Here is a 17,771-nt window from a genome sequence, read left to right on the forward strand (position 1 = left end):
GAGAAAGAGAAAAAAAGGCAGAGGCAGACAAATAAGCAAACAGGGCTGATCAAAAAGGTCTGAGAAGAAGCTATTTAAAAAACTCATTATGCATGGCATCTGCATATGCTTTGAAAGTCAGCCCAACATCAACTTGCTCTACTTCTAACAACAACACGTTTGCTTGTTAGACAGCATCACTTGTATGTTGGGCTGTGCTGAAATCAATATCACAACATTACACATATTTATAGAAAACAAGGCGGCGAGTAACACTTGTTTACATTATCAATTTATCAATATCCTTGTCAGAAAGCAGTGAAAAACGCACGTCATTATTTCCCTTGTTCAAAGTTGATGCATTTAAGTTGCTTGCTTTGTCTGGTCTTCAGATAAGACATTACATTACTATCATAGTGGACTGAGAAAACCAGTGATTCTTCACATTTGAGCAGCTGGAACCAGTGAATTTTTGGCTTTTATTTTGCACATAATTTCTATTCATGGACTGACCGATTTATCTATGAGGCTAAGTGTTTCAGCTATCCTTTCCAATGTATGCAAAAATAACATACATGAAATGCAAGTTGGGGTGCCTGTGATAAACTTCTGTTTTTAGACACATGTACAACAATAACTTGAATCACTTTGTTATTTCTTTGGCATTCAAATTGACTTAAAATGAGGAATTTAGGGAAAAAATGCATAAAACAACAACACAAAATGCACGTCATCACGATTCCATTGACAGGTGGTCAACATAAAAAAAAGAAATTCGCTCGCACTTAGAAACTGATATAAGATGGCATACAACATATTGTAGAAAATCAGTGTGTGGCTTTTGTGTTTCTGAATTTGCAATACTGAGATTTCTTCCAATGGCTGCACATGCATGCACGTCAGTGGTAAAGAGTCAATACAAGGAGCGCGCTCTCACACCTTTTAGTTCACACAGCCCGCACCACACTACTCTCCCTGTGATCCAGAGGAAGCAACCCCCATCCAAATCAAATTCATTTTAAATTGGGTACATCCTACATTCAGAAAGCCATTTCTGATATTGCTTTCAGATACCCTCGCAGACATGACCTGTTGCTTAGCAACCGGGGAAAGTGGTAGTAATTCTGGGTTAAGTGTTGCTCCTGAGTCGGCGATGATCTCACTGGAGAAAAGCAGATAAATATACACTACAAACAGCCAGAGGACAATTCCATACTTAACAAACCTAGTGATGATGTTCCTCATAGAGCACAGGCTGGCAAAATGTAACTAACCTCTGAGCTGACTGGAGGAACAACAGAGCACTAACCTATTTTGACACCTGTCTAGGTCAGTTGTGTTAATGCTCTCATTAGTCGAGACAATCTACCAGCTCCCAGCTCAAATTAACATACCTGCAGCCAGTTGTTTCATTTGTTAACCATCCATCCCGGTTTTCACTTTTCTATTCGTAACCTTTACTTATTCGGGGGGTCTTTGGTGATTACTCACACTCATTTCAGCAATGCTTTACTTTGCATTCACTGAATTCCATACATTCCCAGCTTGTTTACAGTCTTACACTGTTTGGCTACAAAGCATCTAAAGATTTTTCTGAATGCTGTACCTAGGGTTGCAGCGATATACCGGTTTTAAGGTATACCGCGATATGAAAATTGAAGATTATCATACTGTGTCAATTTGTTTATCTACAATATATTTAAAAAATGCAACTAGAAGAAGAATTTGTGCTATATTTTACTTATTTTCAAAAGGAAGAGTTTTTACACATACTTACATTTAAAGATGCCGTCAAGTTCAATCACACTTATAAAAGAATAAAGATTTTCCTTTAAAGGTTGTTCTGACTGATATTTTCTGAGACGGTTATCGTACCCTGAACGTCTCATACTGTGGCAACCCTAGCCTTAACACTAACCGTGATTCTTGAAGCGCTATGTCTGAAACCATTAACACTTGTTGCCAATGCATTTACCAATTGCGCCAAACTGAATGCACGTTCTCTGATTAACACTCATTTTATAATACAACTTCCAAGAAAAGTGTACATTGGTCTCTACATTGCTACAATTTCTTGCCGATTGCCTTTCCACACTGACACGTGCTGCCTATCTCAAGACAACATTGCATATCATGTGGTTGTAGTCTTTTGGCCGGACACACAAAGAAGACGAGATGTAGCCTCATTTTTGTCTGTTTTTCTTTTCCCATAACAAATTTTGAAAAAATGTCTGCACACCTACATGTATGACAGGTATGTCGGAGGAGGCGCAATCTTGAGGACAAAGAGAAGAGCTTTTGCACACCTTTGCTTTCTTTCACTGCACTTTTGTTGTTTGAGGAGTGATGCAACATCCTGAGAAAAAAAAACTTTTCCACTATTGATACATATCTATACTTCACACATTTGGATACCTGTGTGTACGTGTGTTTACTGCATGTATGACAAAATTTTACTGCAAACTGTGATGCCCAGCAAACAGAAATCCAGAGGGCCACGTTTTTAATTTATACTATCAGTGTGTAGTTGGTGTTGTGAGTGCTTATTCAAATAATTTGTGTGTACTGTATTGACGCAAAAACACAATTTTTTAAAAGAGTCTGAAGAGTTTTGCTAGATTTGTTTGCTTTTGCGAAAGATGTAGATTATTATGCTGGTTTAGTGAAAAGTTTTGATGGTGTCTAAGCAATCAGAAAAGCCTTAAGTACTTCCTCTGTGGTTATCTTTGAGGGAGAAGATAGTGACTGGATTGCCTGGCTGACGCTATTAAATCACCGCTCCAAGGGAGTAGTTAAAATGTGAGCTACATCTCATAGTGTGATTAATTTTAGAAGAATAATTATGGTTTGTTACAACTTACGTCTGGCAGGGCAAAAAACACAAGCTGTCAGACAGGTTGTAAACAAGAAAGCCACTTCATTTAGAGGCAAAACTGAGAGGGAACGCGCCTGTAATGTCTGAAATAATCCCTCATTACACAGAAAAACTGAGTGTATAATGGGTTGAAGTTGGACTAGGATGTCAGTCTGTTACGTATGATGGATGTTAATGACTGAGCAATAATTTTACTGTCTACCTTCCGCTTCTGTTCCAAAACAATGCGGTTGATCTAGTCCAATTTCTATAAAAACCTGTCTAACTGTCTGACTGCTCATGTTTATCACCCTTTCAGACTTTTTTTTCAGTAAATACCATGGCAACTAAGTGTCATCATCAGTGGGAATGGTGGCCAAAACATCAAAACAATGACCCAGCTTGTAATTAAATGGAATTATCCCTTAACTTTATTGAGTTGACCTTGGGCTTTACTGATACAAGCACTAGATATAAATGCTTTTCATGTTTCCAAATAAATTAAGACTATTTCTTAAGTTTCTGTAGAGGACTACAGCTTCAGAGGCTGTTTGAATGACAAACTCAATGGCTTGAAATCACATTAATAGCAACGTGTTGAAATCACCAATACATCTCTGTTCGAGGGTGCAGCCATGCGTCAAGGAGAAAGGGAAATGGAAAGTGTATCACCACAGCTACCACAGGGACCTTTTGTGTGACGGTGACGGGCTAATGCACATGAGAATGAGAACAATGTAATTCTTCTGGTTTACTGGGAAAAGAAAGCTGCGACGGTGACCTTGTCTTGGGTGGTAAGAGAATTCCTCTCTCCTCCTTTTCCGTCCTGTCCTTCTACTGAGGACGGTGCGGAGTCATCAGCAACCGACAGCAAACAAAGCCCATGTGCCAACACATGCTCTTGTCCAGAGACATCACACCAGCTGGACTCGAGGGGAATCTCTCTGGCACTCTCACTCTGCTTCTGCTGACACCAGCTGAGACATCAGACTGGTACGCATAGAATATAAACACGAGGAAGCTGGAATTTCTTTTAAAATGTTAGCAGCCCTTCTACATATCATCCAGAGAAGTGTACAGAGCTGCACTCTAGAGTGTGCTAGCTCTGTGCAGGTGCAGTAGATGTTGATTTGTTGACCAGTGAGAGTCTCACACAGCCATGTTCTTCTTTTCCATATTTCTCAGAGGCAGGGATTTATTTTTAGGAGCGCGCAAAACATGGAAACACTGCAGTTGTTGCAGACTAGCTGAGGTATTCGTGTGTATTGTGGGTGGGCTGAGGCAGCGGTGGGTGGTAAGGAACTCACCTCTCTTGCTTCAGCGCGTACTCCAGCATTTTGATCCTCCTCACAAGGTCTTTCTTCAAGTTCTCCTGACCTTTCCTCTCCCCCTGCAGGAAGGCAATTTGGGCCTGAAAACACAAAAATAGCATTGTCAGGTCACATTTTAAAGTAGTAAAAGATTTACAGTGGTTGCTTTTATAAATAGAGTCCATGTTTCCGGTGTTTTGGCATCTTTAGATGAGCTAGCTAGCAACAAAGACTTGACTTCAAAGACAACCTCCACGAGGCAGCATCTGAGACAACTACTTCTGTCGAGACTGAAATAGGCTGATGTCAAATCAATATGCGTGGCATGATGGGGAAAAAAAAGCCAATCTGTACTATTCTATTTTAATCTAACCTACTCACTCTCCCACACACCAACAGCCCCCCCTCCGTTCCTCTAAAATCCCTTCCCTCTGCACACCACTGTCTCTCTTCAGTAACAGGCAGCAGCTGTTGACGCACTCAGTCTGAGTCAGCATTACATTACATTGAATTGCTGGGTACCACACAAACATTCATGTGAGTGTGCGCGCACGCACGCTTGTAATGAGAGTAGTAGAGGCTCGCTCACAGCGAAGCATGCAGTGCATGAGCTGCAGCAGATAAATCAATCAGAGCAGATCACACATTAAGCACAACTGTGTCCATCTTACAGCAGGACCAGACACTGGGCTGCTGTAATCATCACAATATATTCCAGTCACAAATATTCAACATTACCAATTGGAAAAAAATCAAAACAGATATTCAGTCTAGAGGGCATCTACAGTACGCTAGGCTAGTTAGCTTCCAGCAGGATGACTTCATCTGGTGTTACTATAAGAGGTGGGGTCTTTGACAGTCTCACAGTTGAAACTGATTCTTGGTGTCAAAATAGATACCAGATTCAAAACGATTCTCGATTCAATGTAAAGAAAGAGCCACTGACTCCTGTCTTTTGCCCACGGAGTTGCAAATGAAACATAACAGTTAACATAATTGGTCTTGGTCATTGTCTCTTTTTATTATTAAGTTTTTTTTAATAGTTACATTTAAAGCTGTAGTTGGAAACTCAAATTATTTCACATTTGCTGAAATTGTCACTTTATTTACACAGCACTAAATGAGACTGATAATCTGTGATAAAAATCATACTCCTCTGTTTACTCTATGCCTTGTAGCGCTTCTAATGGCCTCACCGCATGTGAATGAAAACAACTCATCAGAGCCGAGGAGTCTCCAACACAGCTGTCAATCATATCAATCACTGCTTATGAACTATGGTCAAATTGTCAAACTAGACAGCGCAGATCAAATATGAATCGAGATTGTGTTACTGCATTGCCTATTTCTCACCTCAAATGTTTTCAGAAACATATTTTAGTGTACTGTTTAGCTAGAAAGGTAAGTTAGAAAGGTGGTCCGGCAGGTGGGCAGTGCTTTGTAGTTCACCGTATCCAACATGGCGAACTGGCTGAAAACTAGAATATTTTCTGAAAAAAAAAAAAAAAAAAAAATCAGAGGCAAGAAATAGGCAATACAGTAATAGAATTTTGATTCATATTTGATCAGCACTGTCTAGTTTGGCAGTGTGACCAAAGTTCACGGAGACATTGACATGATTGACTGCTCCGTTAGAGACTCCTCGGCTCTCACTGGTTGCTACTGCCACGCCACAGTCTGATTATTTTCACAGACTATCTGTCTCATGTACTTCTTTCAGAATATAGTGACAGTGTCAGCAACTATGAACAAAAGTTATTTCATATAAGTAGCCAAGTGTAGCTTTTAGTTAACAGTATTAACTTTGAAGCATCTTACAGTAATTTGCTGACCACCATCACTGGTTTTAAGTTTTTTGTAAAATTGGAAGTTGGTGTGTGTGTGTGTTCTGAAGTAAAGGGGGTGAAGGAAAAAAGCCAAGCGCTCCTCTGTCTTGTAGTCAGTGTTATATCTCCAGTAGTGCAGGGCTTTTAAAATGAAACAGACAATGGACTGAGTCATTTTCTTCGCAAATAGGAAATTGGATTACAAAGATGCTGGAGCATCGACACTGATTTTCTAATTACAGGAAATAGATGAACTGGGTAAGGCTATCTGTAATTGCACTGCTGCTAACATTAGCCTCAAATGGCTTGAATGGTGTCACTGTGGTGTGGTTTTTACCTCTTATGTTTCTTCTACCTTCTTCTTCTTAAAGCTTTAAATATTTTGTAAAGTGCATTGCATCCTGTGAACCTGTCTTCCACTACATGTAGTCGAAGGAGCAGAGAGCAACCAAAACCAAACACAAGAGCAAACTGTGTGCACACAATCCATACTATATCTCAGGGGTTAAGGCGAGGTGAAGACTGCCAAACGACTCTCGAGGCTGCTAAAGTCTCCAAAGGCTGCGCTGTTTAAAGAAAGGAGGATAAGTATGCTGTTGTTTCCGCTTCACCACTTCATCAAAATTACACTCTCCTTTAGTCTTAGTCATTGAAAACCACCAACAAGACAAAGAGCGCAAGAGGTGGATCTAAGTGCCACTCTGTAGTTAGGAGAGGATAACAGAATAATTGGAGTGCAGTGTTTGAAACGTATTTAGGATCAACATGAATGGCAAACAAAATAAGAAACAGAGTAAACTATTGACACAAAAGAGCGGCAGCATGACGGAGGATCCACTGCAAACAAAGATGGAGAAAAGCACCAAAGCCAGACTTCACCTGTCTGACTTCAGTAAGAGAATTCAAAATCACACGTTAACATCGTAGAGGGAATGAATATTGACTTGATTCCCTGCATGTCACTCTACATGCAGAGGATGGTGCGAGTTTGAGTGGGCTAAATCACAGTTTCACACGGATAGCAAGTAGCGCTGCTGCTGCTGCCTGCAACAATGAGTCATGACAGCACTTCAATCTGCCTCGTATTAATAACAGCATTTCTTACCAGCCACAGTTCTCCGCAGAGGAACTCATAACAACCTGTCTGCTACAGTGCCCTTAGGATTTAGGGTACTGGTGCTCAGTTTTGACAGTGTAAACAGCAGCGAGTTCGCTTGGCACCAGTCACATGATAGCAGTCTGCATAGATGCCAACAATTGATGTTCTTGAAAGGTGGGTCAGCACAGCATATACATCACTCTACCTATTAGCTCTACACAGTCTCCAGTTCCTTACTCATCCTGTTTTATGTGCATCTACCTTCAGCTAAATCTATACTTTGATGCATTTGAGGATGACAACAATGTTAACAACGATTATGGATCTGACTCTGGTGTATCTATAAGCTCAGTTACAGTAACATGAAGCAGAACATACAATGAATAGAGAAAATACCAGCAAAGCCCCAGCAGTACCTGATGACCAACACTGATTTGCAGGTGGATTGAAGGTTTTCGAATATGAAAAAAAAAAAAGTGATGAACAACGTGTTTACATTCAATAAAGCATGGATCACACTGTGCTGTCTTTGGAGGATGAGAGAGGAGGCACACAAAGGGGCATAAATAAGGCATTAGGAAAATATTACATATGGAAAATGATCACTGTTTGGATTGGGCCAGACTGTGTGGCTCCCAAAATATCTGACTCTGGCTAAAGTGGCTACAATCCAAATATCAGTGAGGACCACTGCCTCGGGGCATTGAAACCGTATCACGTGACCGGGCTGCAGAACCTACAAATACCTCATTAAGCTAATTGCAGAGCTAATTTCCATTAAATGCCTCTTGATGTCCAGCTGAACACAGTTGAACTGTCTGGCTCAAACGCTGAGCAGAAAGGCAAAGAAAGAAACAATATAATTACAAAGAAAATTGTTATGATTTCTTCAAAACATCTCACTTCTTACAACAATGAGAGCTGAAGCATAGGCAGACATTAAAGCTCTACCTTGAGAATGTCATACTGAAAAAGACAAAGTGTAAGAACAGCTTGATAGGTTGTTCATTCGGACACACTCTATACATAACCTCACACCTCCACTGTGGATGAAACTGTACATCTGCGTTGACTGATATAGCAAGCAGCCATTCACTCATCCACATAAAGTGCTGGCCCAGGGACCCCTGGGGTCCCGCGGTGCCAGAGATAGAGAAGAGTGCAGCTCTGTGAATCTCTGGCTCACCATCTCTCCTCCATCAAACATTAACCTTGGGAGGAATGCAATGAGTCAACTCGGGCCATAAAGAGACACAGGAAGCATTTAATTCCCGGCCTCACACTGCCTGCATTATTGGGCTGCTGGATAAGGGCCCCTTAGTCTGTCTGAGTAAGAGACATGTAGAATGGGGCATCCATCTAGAGCGCAGGGCTTTTCAGACACAGGAAAAGGAGGCAGAGGAGATAGGCTAATAGCTAAAGAGGAAAATAAACACCCGCCGCTAAATCCTGGTAAACTAAGGTAGGAAAGTGAGTTGCAATACTTTCTGCTTTGGCTTAAAGTCAATCCTAGTTTGGGTGTCAATTTTCTACTCTTAATTAAATCAGCAAAATGAGAGAAAGAGGCTTCCACAGTCCTACTTAATCACACTTTGAGACACTTTTAAGGAAAGAAACACATTAAAGTGTGCAAACAAACAGATATTCAAAGGATACAGTTAAGCTCTATTCAATTATGTTAAGTATTAAAAACAAATATAAATTTGATGTCCTGTTTCAGTGCCATTTAGGTTGAGTTAAGTTCGCCTGAGCACAAAACTGTTTTACTTTTTTATTTTTACAGCCCTTGCACTGGCACGAAATTGACAAAGTTAATGTGTAGATTATGTAAGCACACATTGTTGGCAGTGGATTACACACACAGCAGGAGTGTGAGGAAAACAGTTACATCAAACGTTGTATGTTCTTCTCCACTTTAAATCAATGAATGTATGATGACTATAAACAACATCCCCTCTATTTATAGTTAGAAAAGAGCTTCAAGTCTGAGATTTGTGAATTCCAGACATGTTTTCTTCCAGACATGATCTGCGTCATCGCCAAAGACATCCATAACACAATGAGGGCATTTAATCGAGACAGAATGAACACTGTGAAAAATCCAGTACATCTCAGCGGCAGCAAGACTGAGCTCACTCCATTTGTAGAAGAAATGCAGAGGATACTCATACAACCTTAGGGCCTGCACACAAACAAAATGGTCACACATGCTGGCCCTCCGGCTGTGGTCAGAGCTGAAGAAGAGAAAGGGGCTGGTGTAAATCCCACATTTACAATGCAAACAACCTTCCTTTCAGCGAACACCAGGTTTACTCTCACAGTTGCTGCAAACCAATGAGCACCATGATGGCCGACCTGATGACTAGCCAAGTACATTCCACACATGCCATTACACTAGTAGCAAGAGAGAAAAAAAGGGCAGAAAAACAACTGAAGCAAGACAGAGGAGCTGGGGACTTCTGTGACGTGGCTACAGTGGTGTATTTCCTATTTGTTCATCGCCACAGATCAACTGAACCTTTTTGCTAGAGCTGCTTCAACTTCAAGTAAGTCAAATTGTGAACATTTATGGCCACTTACTATAAAGTTGCCAATTCCACAAACATATGTCAGTCAGAAATGCTGATAAAGCATACTCATCACTTCAGAGATTACATTTAAACAGAAATACTAATCTTAAATGTCTCCCCTCTGTGGTCAGAAAATTCATGATCTTTTTTAAGTGCGATTTAAAATGAAAATGTATGATTTTCCTTTACTGTCCTAATTGAAAAGAGCAAATACAGTTTGTTTTTCACGTTGCAGAGACTGTCCATGTCCTATTTCATTATGTATATATTAGTCTGAGTGATTTATCCCTTATATACCATGAAATTAACTGAATTCACACATACTTTGACATATGAAATACAAAAAGGGAAGCAGTCTCTAGAGATCAGATTAGATCTGCTGGTTTTTGTGGAGCTTTTTTTTTGTACTGGTGGGTAATATGAATAAAATCCTCAGTCACTGTTAATGTTATTTTATATCTTGACATAATAAACTTTCTGGAGAACACAACTGAGAAACTCTAAATAGATCATTTTTAGATACCAGAGTTTTTGCAAGGTTTGCCAAATTTAATTTCAAACTTTTTAATACACACACCACAAAGAATACAATTTTATACCGGTTTCATGTAATTATAAGATTTTTTCGTCAGAACTTCCCAACATAAATAACAATAATGACAACATAGACAAATAATTAAAATAATGTGACCTGGATTAGGACTAGCACCATAAAATGGATGGAAGGATTACTCAATGAGAAGTATTTTATTTCAGTTTATTTGAGTCTGCTAAAACTGACGACTGCCTATTATGACACGATGAGCTTCCTAGCTACTGTGGCTAGCTGTAGTGACAGTTGTTGTTATGGTGCTGACTGAAACACAAAAAAAGACTGAGGGGACTCTATCTATTATCTATCAAAACAATCCTGCTTTTGTTTCATATATGTGTAACGACTATAAACCAAAGGCCCGCTATAAGATACAAGACCATTTCATGACTAACATTATAACCTACCGCAGGAAGGAGAAAGTCTTAAAATTTGTAAATAAAAATGTACAGGTACCCTGGATATGATAGGGTTTTTTGGGCAAATCTATCACATAAAATACCGGACAAGTCAAAGTTCATCATTGCATTGATAATCACCATGGTTCAATTCATCTAGAGATATTATAGGTACAGTAACTACAGTATAAATTGAAGGGCAATATTTTCTCTTACAGTATAAAACATTAATCCCCCGCCCTCATTTGTAACAAACTGATTTACGACGAATATGACTGATTTCTAAAATGCAACTTGAGTTCAGGTGGACCTTCTTGAAGCAGCTTCAGTTACTAATAACTCCAGTTTCACACCCAGCTGTCTCTTCACCTCCTTCTCTGCTCACGATGGAGAGTAATTTTAGTCTCAGCACTAAAACTGGTCGTCCTTCCACAACCGCACTCAGTTCCCGAGAGCATCTTAAAAAGGCTACATAGTGACTGTATGTACATGTATTACACAATCATCTGACGGACTGTCAGGTGTGGGTTTGAAACAAACTGCTTAGCTAAATCCACTGCTTCATTTTGCTCACTGTGTGCCACAGAGGCAGTGAGTTAGATTGTGAAATAATGAGGACCTGTGATCATGGCTGCAGCGTAACCCTTTAAATGCAGACACTGCACATCGATCCTGCCCGCTCATGTCCACAGGCACAGATTCAGGATTGCTCTGATGGTCAGGGTGAGACAGTGAGCTGCTCAGACTGGGATTTAATAAAGATTTCGACTCAGTTATCTGAAATGAGCCAAACTGTGCCTTTCAGCTCTTGTACAATGGCCATAAAACAAAAGAAAGTCCTTACACTGCCAGAGATTGCTCACTGAGGAGAATACATCTTCTCTCTTTTCCTAAACCGCTACAGAGACGCAGATTTGTTGTTTTCATCTCATCACGAGTTTCCACTTGAGCTTCATTTAACACTTTGCTGTCAAGTTGACAATGCAGTGCTACCTTACAGGAGGTGCAAACAAAGGCAGTGTGACTGGCTTCTTGAGGACAAGGGTGCTGCATCCCATGTTGCTGCATTAATATTACATAAGGCTCACGGTGCACATGCACAGGCTCACATACTGTATGCAGGCAAAGAGCTAAATTTTTCAACATCAGCATTTTCTCTGACAAATAGGTTGTGTGACTGTGAGGTGTGGTCCTAGCAGAACAATGATGAAAACATTTGCAAAAGCAAATGCAAAAGCAGAGACGATCTGAAATGGGAGAAAGTAATTTAACAAAGGCTCTGATGTTGTAATAAAATAAGGGTTACATTTTAGGTCTCACCACATTTCTGGCATCTCATCATCCGTTAAGTTACCAGTTAGCAGAAACAATGAGTATTTGCACAGTTTATCAAGACAGTGTACTTCTACTGATGTGGGAAAGTATCACAGACCGAGCTTGTGTAGGAGGGCTGAACGATGAATCAAATTCAGATTCAATATTGCGATGTAATAGAACACAGTCTTCAAATAGCAGAAACTGTGATTTTTTTTTAAAATGCTACACAATCTAACCAAACAGAGGATCTGCCCTGTGGGCTTCATGTGCACACATGCTGCACTACGCTTCATGTGACATATGCGAATGATGAAGAAAACAACTTATAGGGTGTCTGGTAGCTCACAAGGTAGAGCGTGCACCCCATGTAGGCTGAGCAATCATCATGTTTATATATTACATATTTGTTAAGAGCAGCCTGGCCTCTTTAAGATTGTGTGCATAATGAGTGTGAAAAAGAGAGACAGAAAAGAAAGGATATTAGCAGAAACATGCTCAAGCAGTAGTTAATGTATAGTGTAGGTTTCAGTTTGTCCGTGAATAAACGCCGCAGCTCCTAAAGAAAAGTTAATTTCCTGTGTATTACTTCCCAACTGCTGGGTAAAGTGGTAAAGTAAAGCCCTGAAGTGAGCATCAACGTCCCGACAACGGTTTGGAGGCTGAAGCAGGAATGGTTAACAACATCTTCAAAACGAGACTTCGAATTATGTAAATATTTTAGAGCGGTAGAGCCATAGTCAGCGTGCACTTTAGTTTGAGTGTGATACTGTTACTGACAGGAGATCAGTTAGATTCATATTTATTATAGAAGATAGAGGAACAGGGCTCAACAATAAGGATTGCCCGATTGCCCAGGGCACGTAAAATGCTACGTCGGACAAGTAAATCTTAGCCTGGTAAAAATTATGCTGATGGCGTCGGCTGTATCAGTCTGGACTCGTTGCTCCCCCAAACACTTTCCAGAAATTTAAATCCAATCAAGGCCAACAGCGTAGTTGACAACGTAAGCAGCAAATCAGGGACTGTGCTGTAGTTGATGACGTGAAATGCAGGCAGCAGCTTGCAGAACAGTAATGGCGGCTCCCGAAGCAAAAGGCACTAACCCTAACATTGGTAAATAAGCTAAGTTATTGCAGAAACCGAGTCAATAACAACAAATAAACACACACAAAAGTATGCACTCGTGGAGTTTCTCAGAGGAAAAGATATTTTCGCTTTTCCTCTGACTGGATTTGGCAAAAGCTTGATTCATTAACTGGCTCTGTTGGTGATGAAGAACATGTTCCCCAGTGTTTTGTTACAATGACTGGCTGAAGGAGGCTGAACTTAAAGTGTTTGGGGCAGCATCGAGTCCAGGCCGATAAAGAGAGTCAAACAGAATGTTGAGCTCATGTCATCAGGATGGTCTTGACAGGCTAAGTAAATCTAGCGCCTCACTTGACCAATCAGGCGAGTGGTAAAACGGAATTAAACACATTGTTTTTCCAGAGCTGATGATAGAGGTAGCTAAGGAGTGAGCCATCTCATTTCCTTCTCATCTCTGTTGAGAGCTTCACATTAACAGTGCCGACTCACCATTAACTTTGTTGTTATGTGATAACCACAAAGAACCACAAAGAACCACGTACGTAGACTTCCATTTATAGATAGTATTTGTATAAAAAGCTTTTACTTTAAAGTGGGAAAACACTGCTGTGGCATCAAAATGTGACAAAACAACAGTATCACCACATAACATTCAGACAACGGCAATTTGATCTGGTGAGTACACCAATTTACAACTCTGACGGACCGGCGACCTCAGATTCACTGTAACACTTGGGGGAGGCTGGCAACTTAGTGGCACAACCAGGCAGCTGTCCCACACACCCACACAGACAGATGAAGGCTGTAAGTGTGAATGGAGGAAGGAGAGGGGAATTAACAGGCAGCTCTGCAGCATAGAGAAAGGCTCTGGTGTAAGTCCAACAGGGACAGTAGAGCAAAGCTCAGAGGACCAGGCTTTAGTTAATAAACAAGGGCCCCTTCAGGCTCTCTCAAAGGAAATACACAACCCCTTTTACACCACTCACTATTATCTGTACAGTGAGTATTTCCTATACACTGCAATCTTTGTGGTGCTTCTGGTAAATATGACTGCAGTCTGTCTTAAACCTATGATGTTTCTTTGTGGTCTGCAGTCTGGTTATGTGAGAAAGGATGTGAGCAGTTGTCTTGCATTAGCTTCTATGTGAACTGCTATTCTTTTTTAACATTTGTAGAAGGCAAAGTTTCTCTGTCATTATCTGAAAAGCAATAACATTGAGAATACGGTATGTTCTTGGTGAGGAAGCATGTACTTTTTTTGTACTTTCCCACTCTGAGGCGCACACTGGGACAGCAAACAAAAATAACTGCAGCTTGGGGGTGGACGTAGTATCAACTGAGGAATGACGGTGACACCCATTTCTGAATGCCACAGTGCATGCATGTGTACGTTTGTGCATTGGTTCGGTCCTTCTTATTGCCGCACCATTGAGCTAAATATGCCTCAGGCTTTGTCATTAGTAAAAGCAAACATGAGATCACAGTAATAAGTCATCTAACTGAGGCAGGCTAATTCTAGGCTGCTCCACAGTTTGCTGCAGTCATCTCCGACTTTAAGTAACTGAATAACATGAGCCACGTAATAATCTTGCTCATGTTAAAAGCCTTTCCTTAACAAATACGAGAGACACTTATATCCAGAGAAGATAAGTGGACCCACGTTTTAGTCTGCGCCCACATAGAGCCACCTTACACCCTGAGTCACCTTCAACCTTCTCCTGGTGTCAAATTATGGCTGCTGACAGATACCTCTGGCAAGGAGATACCCTATGGAGCAGGGATTTCCCCATAACTGGAGGGCTGATGAAACATACTGGAGCAGTGCCTGATCTGAACAGGGCGTAACTCGATCCAACCTAAGTCATCCGGCCTGGAAAAGATCTGTTCTAATCAGTATGGCAGGCAGATATCAATTAAATCAATATCATAATATATATAAGATTATTTTTTCTGATTAATATATGTTAAAAAAGGGCTGAGCGGTTTGGAGAAAATCAAATATCACAACATTTTTGACCAAATGCCTCAATACTGTAGAATTGACTATTGGTGCATTCAAAACATATTTACAATGACATTGTCCATAAGTAATCATCACTAATTTGGATACAATGGCTAGGTTGGTAAAGGCATAATAGAAAAGATAGAACAGTCTGGTAAGTTCACCACATTACTTTACCGTAATGTAGCCTTTAAAACCAGGAAAAGACAACACTTACAATATTTTAGCATCCAAAATCTAAAACGGCATCTAGACTCATATCACAATATCAATATAATATCAATATATTGCCCAGGAATATGTTACAAAGGTTTGCAAAATCACTTTAAATCAAATTTCAGTTCAATACAATTGATTGTCTTCTACTGTTATGTAAGACATCGTAACTCTCTGCAGACATGTAAAACAAAAGCTCGTTTTGTCCTTTAGATTACAATAAGCTTGAAATCATTTGGACATTCTCTGGTTTCATCTTCTAAACTGGGAATATTTACTGGTATTCACCATTTTATTTAATTGTAATTTAAATATTGGTCAGAAAAACCAAGACACCTGAAGATGTCACCTTGGAAACTATGATGGACATTTTTCCCCAGTGTGAGCATCGTGAAGACATGTAAAGGTCATTTCCACTATTTTTCGACTATTTGAAGAATAAAGAGTTTATTAACTGATAATTAACTAATCAATAGTTGCACCCATAGTCACTTTCATTACCAAAACAACATACTCCAGATTGACTGGCGTGTAACTAATCACCAACTGAGCAAATAAGCTTGATTGAGTCAATCAATTGATTATCAATAACCACTCAACTAGAACTTAATCATGAATGACAGCAGCCTATAAATTACACAGAAACAGCACAGCGGCAGGACAAGTCGGGCATGTACAGTACAGTTTCTGTGCTGCTTCATTAGAGAGGAGCGGCTCTGAGCATGACCTAACAGGCTGGCTGGACGACATTCCTACAAGCCCCGGGGTTCGCGTTCCTCCCAAACAGCAACGTGAGGCACAGCTTCAACTGTCTTCCATTCAGTGTCTACACAACAACAAGAAGAAAAAACCTTGGAGGAGAGTGTTCAGCGGGTTGTGACATCACTTTATGTACGTTCTTAATAGTCTCTAATCTGAAACCAGGTATGTAACCTTCTTAAAACATGCAAGATATTAGTCAGTTTTGATTCAGTGACTAAACACGAGTGTGCGGACATGATGATGAGCACTTTGAGCAGCATGTTGCAGAGGGATGAAGTGGACCAAAAAGAACATACAGTAGTTGCTATATGGTATCTTCCATTAAGGCTCTGAGCCCACTGGAACTTTTCATTATTCATACATGTCTATTTAGGATCATCTAAATGACTTTCTATCTTTTCTTTCTCACTGTGGTCCCTTCACTGAAGATTAATCCACCCTCTATGGGTAAAAACACTGTATGTGTTTACAATAAATATATACATCCCTCAAGGACACAACAAGGTTACATCCCATGAGGATTTTCAAGGCTTTTCTATAGTTGATTTGTCGTTATTGCTTTGGTATTATGCAGCTCTGGCACAAAATGATATTATAAGAGAGACTAGACTAAATGGTCACAGCTGACAAAATTCATTTTAAAACATCTATTCAGAGAGGTACTGTGCCACAGTGATTAGAGTACAATTGTGGGTAAGCCGGACATTTTAATGAAAACTGCATACTGCAGGTGAAATTATGTTCAAAACATCAGCCATCCTCACATTTGAGGTTAGGTGCAACAAAAACAAGAACTCAAATTGAGCGCGCACTGTTTTGCCGCCACAAACAAACCACCCAATAAGCCATTTAGCAACCTCACTGTGCTTTGCCGCAGTTGCTGCTGCTACTGCGCTGATAAGCTTGCTTCATGACAGCAGACAGGAAGCTTAATACACAGGCCAGATGAGTCAAAACCCTACTACAGTGAGCAGGGTATACGTCACCGAGCTAAAAACAATGCAGTGTGCAGTGTCTCCCTCTCATCTCTTTGTTAGTTGAGGTCAGTCTGTCGTTGGAGCTGCCTGTTGCCAGACCCAAAAAAGTCAGTGCTGGCTCTTGTCTGTGATCCAACAACAATGGCCCCACAACTAGGTCAAAATGATGGAAAGAAAAAAACATAAGGCATGGGGACTTAAGTTAAACAGTAATAAGCTCTAACAATACCTGCTTAAAATGCTGGGTAAGAATGGTCTGGCACATAGTGTCCAAAGTCATTTCCCCTACCTTAGGTATGAAAAGCCTATAACATGCGCTGGTGATGATAGTTTCTAGAGCCAGTTAAAGCAAAATCTATAAACATTACTCATATCAGCCAATGCACCAGTAAGATGACTGGTACAGCACTTTGTACTCCCCAACAGTGGAATCAAACTGAAAAGTTAAAAGTCTAGTTGAACTTGATAACACAACAATACATATTTCAAAGTGAACTGGAGTACGTACAAAACATTAACTTCTGGTTTAAGCAAACTACACATTAACTGTCCTGATTTGTGTCATGTTTCCCTTTGGACATTTCTGGTTCACAGCAGGAAAACATACTGCCTTCCTCTATCTTATAAATAGCTAAATATTGTAGTTGTTCAACCATCAAGTGAGGGTCAGGTGTACTATAAAAAGCGTGGACCAATTAATAGGACCAATTAAAGCCCTGTGGCTTTTATCAAAGAAAGGCATGACATCATTTTCAGTTTTCTCTTCAGGAGTGGCAGTATCAT

At 40.2% G+C, this 17,771-nt stretch overlaps 1 protein-coding gene across 2 annotated transcripts in view; it reads right to left on the reverse strand.

Annotated features, from left to right (window-relative positions):
- Nucleotides 1-17,771, reverse strand: part of LOC126406411 (striatin-like) — a 34,794-nt gene that overhangs the window by 16,101 nt on the left and 922 nt on the right. For both annotated transcript variants that reach the window (XM_050070659.1, XM_050070658.1), the window contains exon 2: nucleotides 4,141-4,244. In XM_050070659.1, the coding sequence (XP_049926616.1) occupies nucleotides 4,141-4,244 (104 nt within the window). The remainder of the gene's footprint in view (nucleotides 1-4,140; nucleotides 4,245-17,771) is intronic.

Source organism: Epinephelus moara, chromosome 19 (genome assembly GCF_006386435.1).
Source record: "Epinephelus moara isolate mb chromosome 19, YSFRI_EMoa_1.0, whole genome shotgun sequence".
Classification (NCBI taxonomy): Eukaryota; Metazoa; Chordata; class Actinopteri; order Perciformes; family Serranidae; genus Epinephelus; species Epinephelus moara.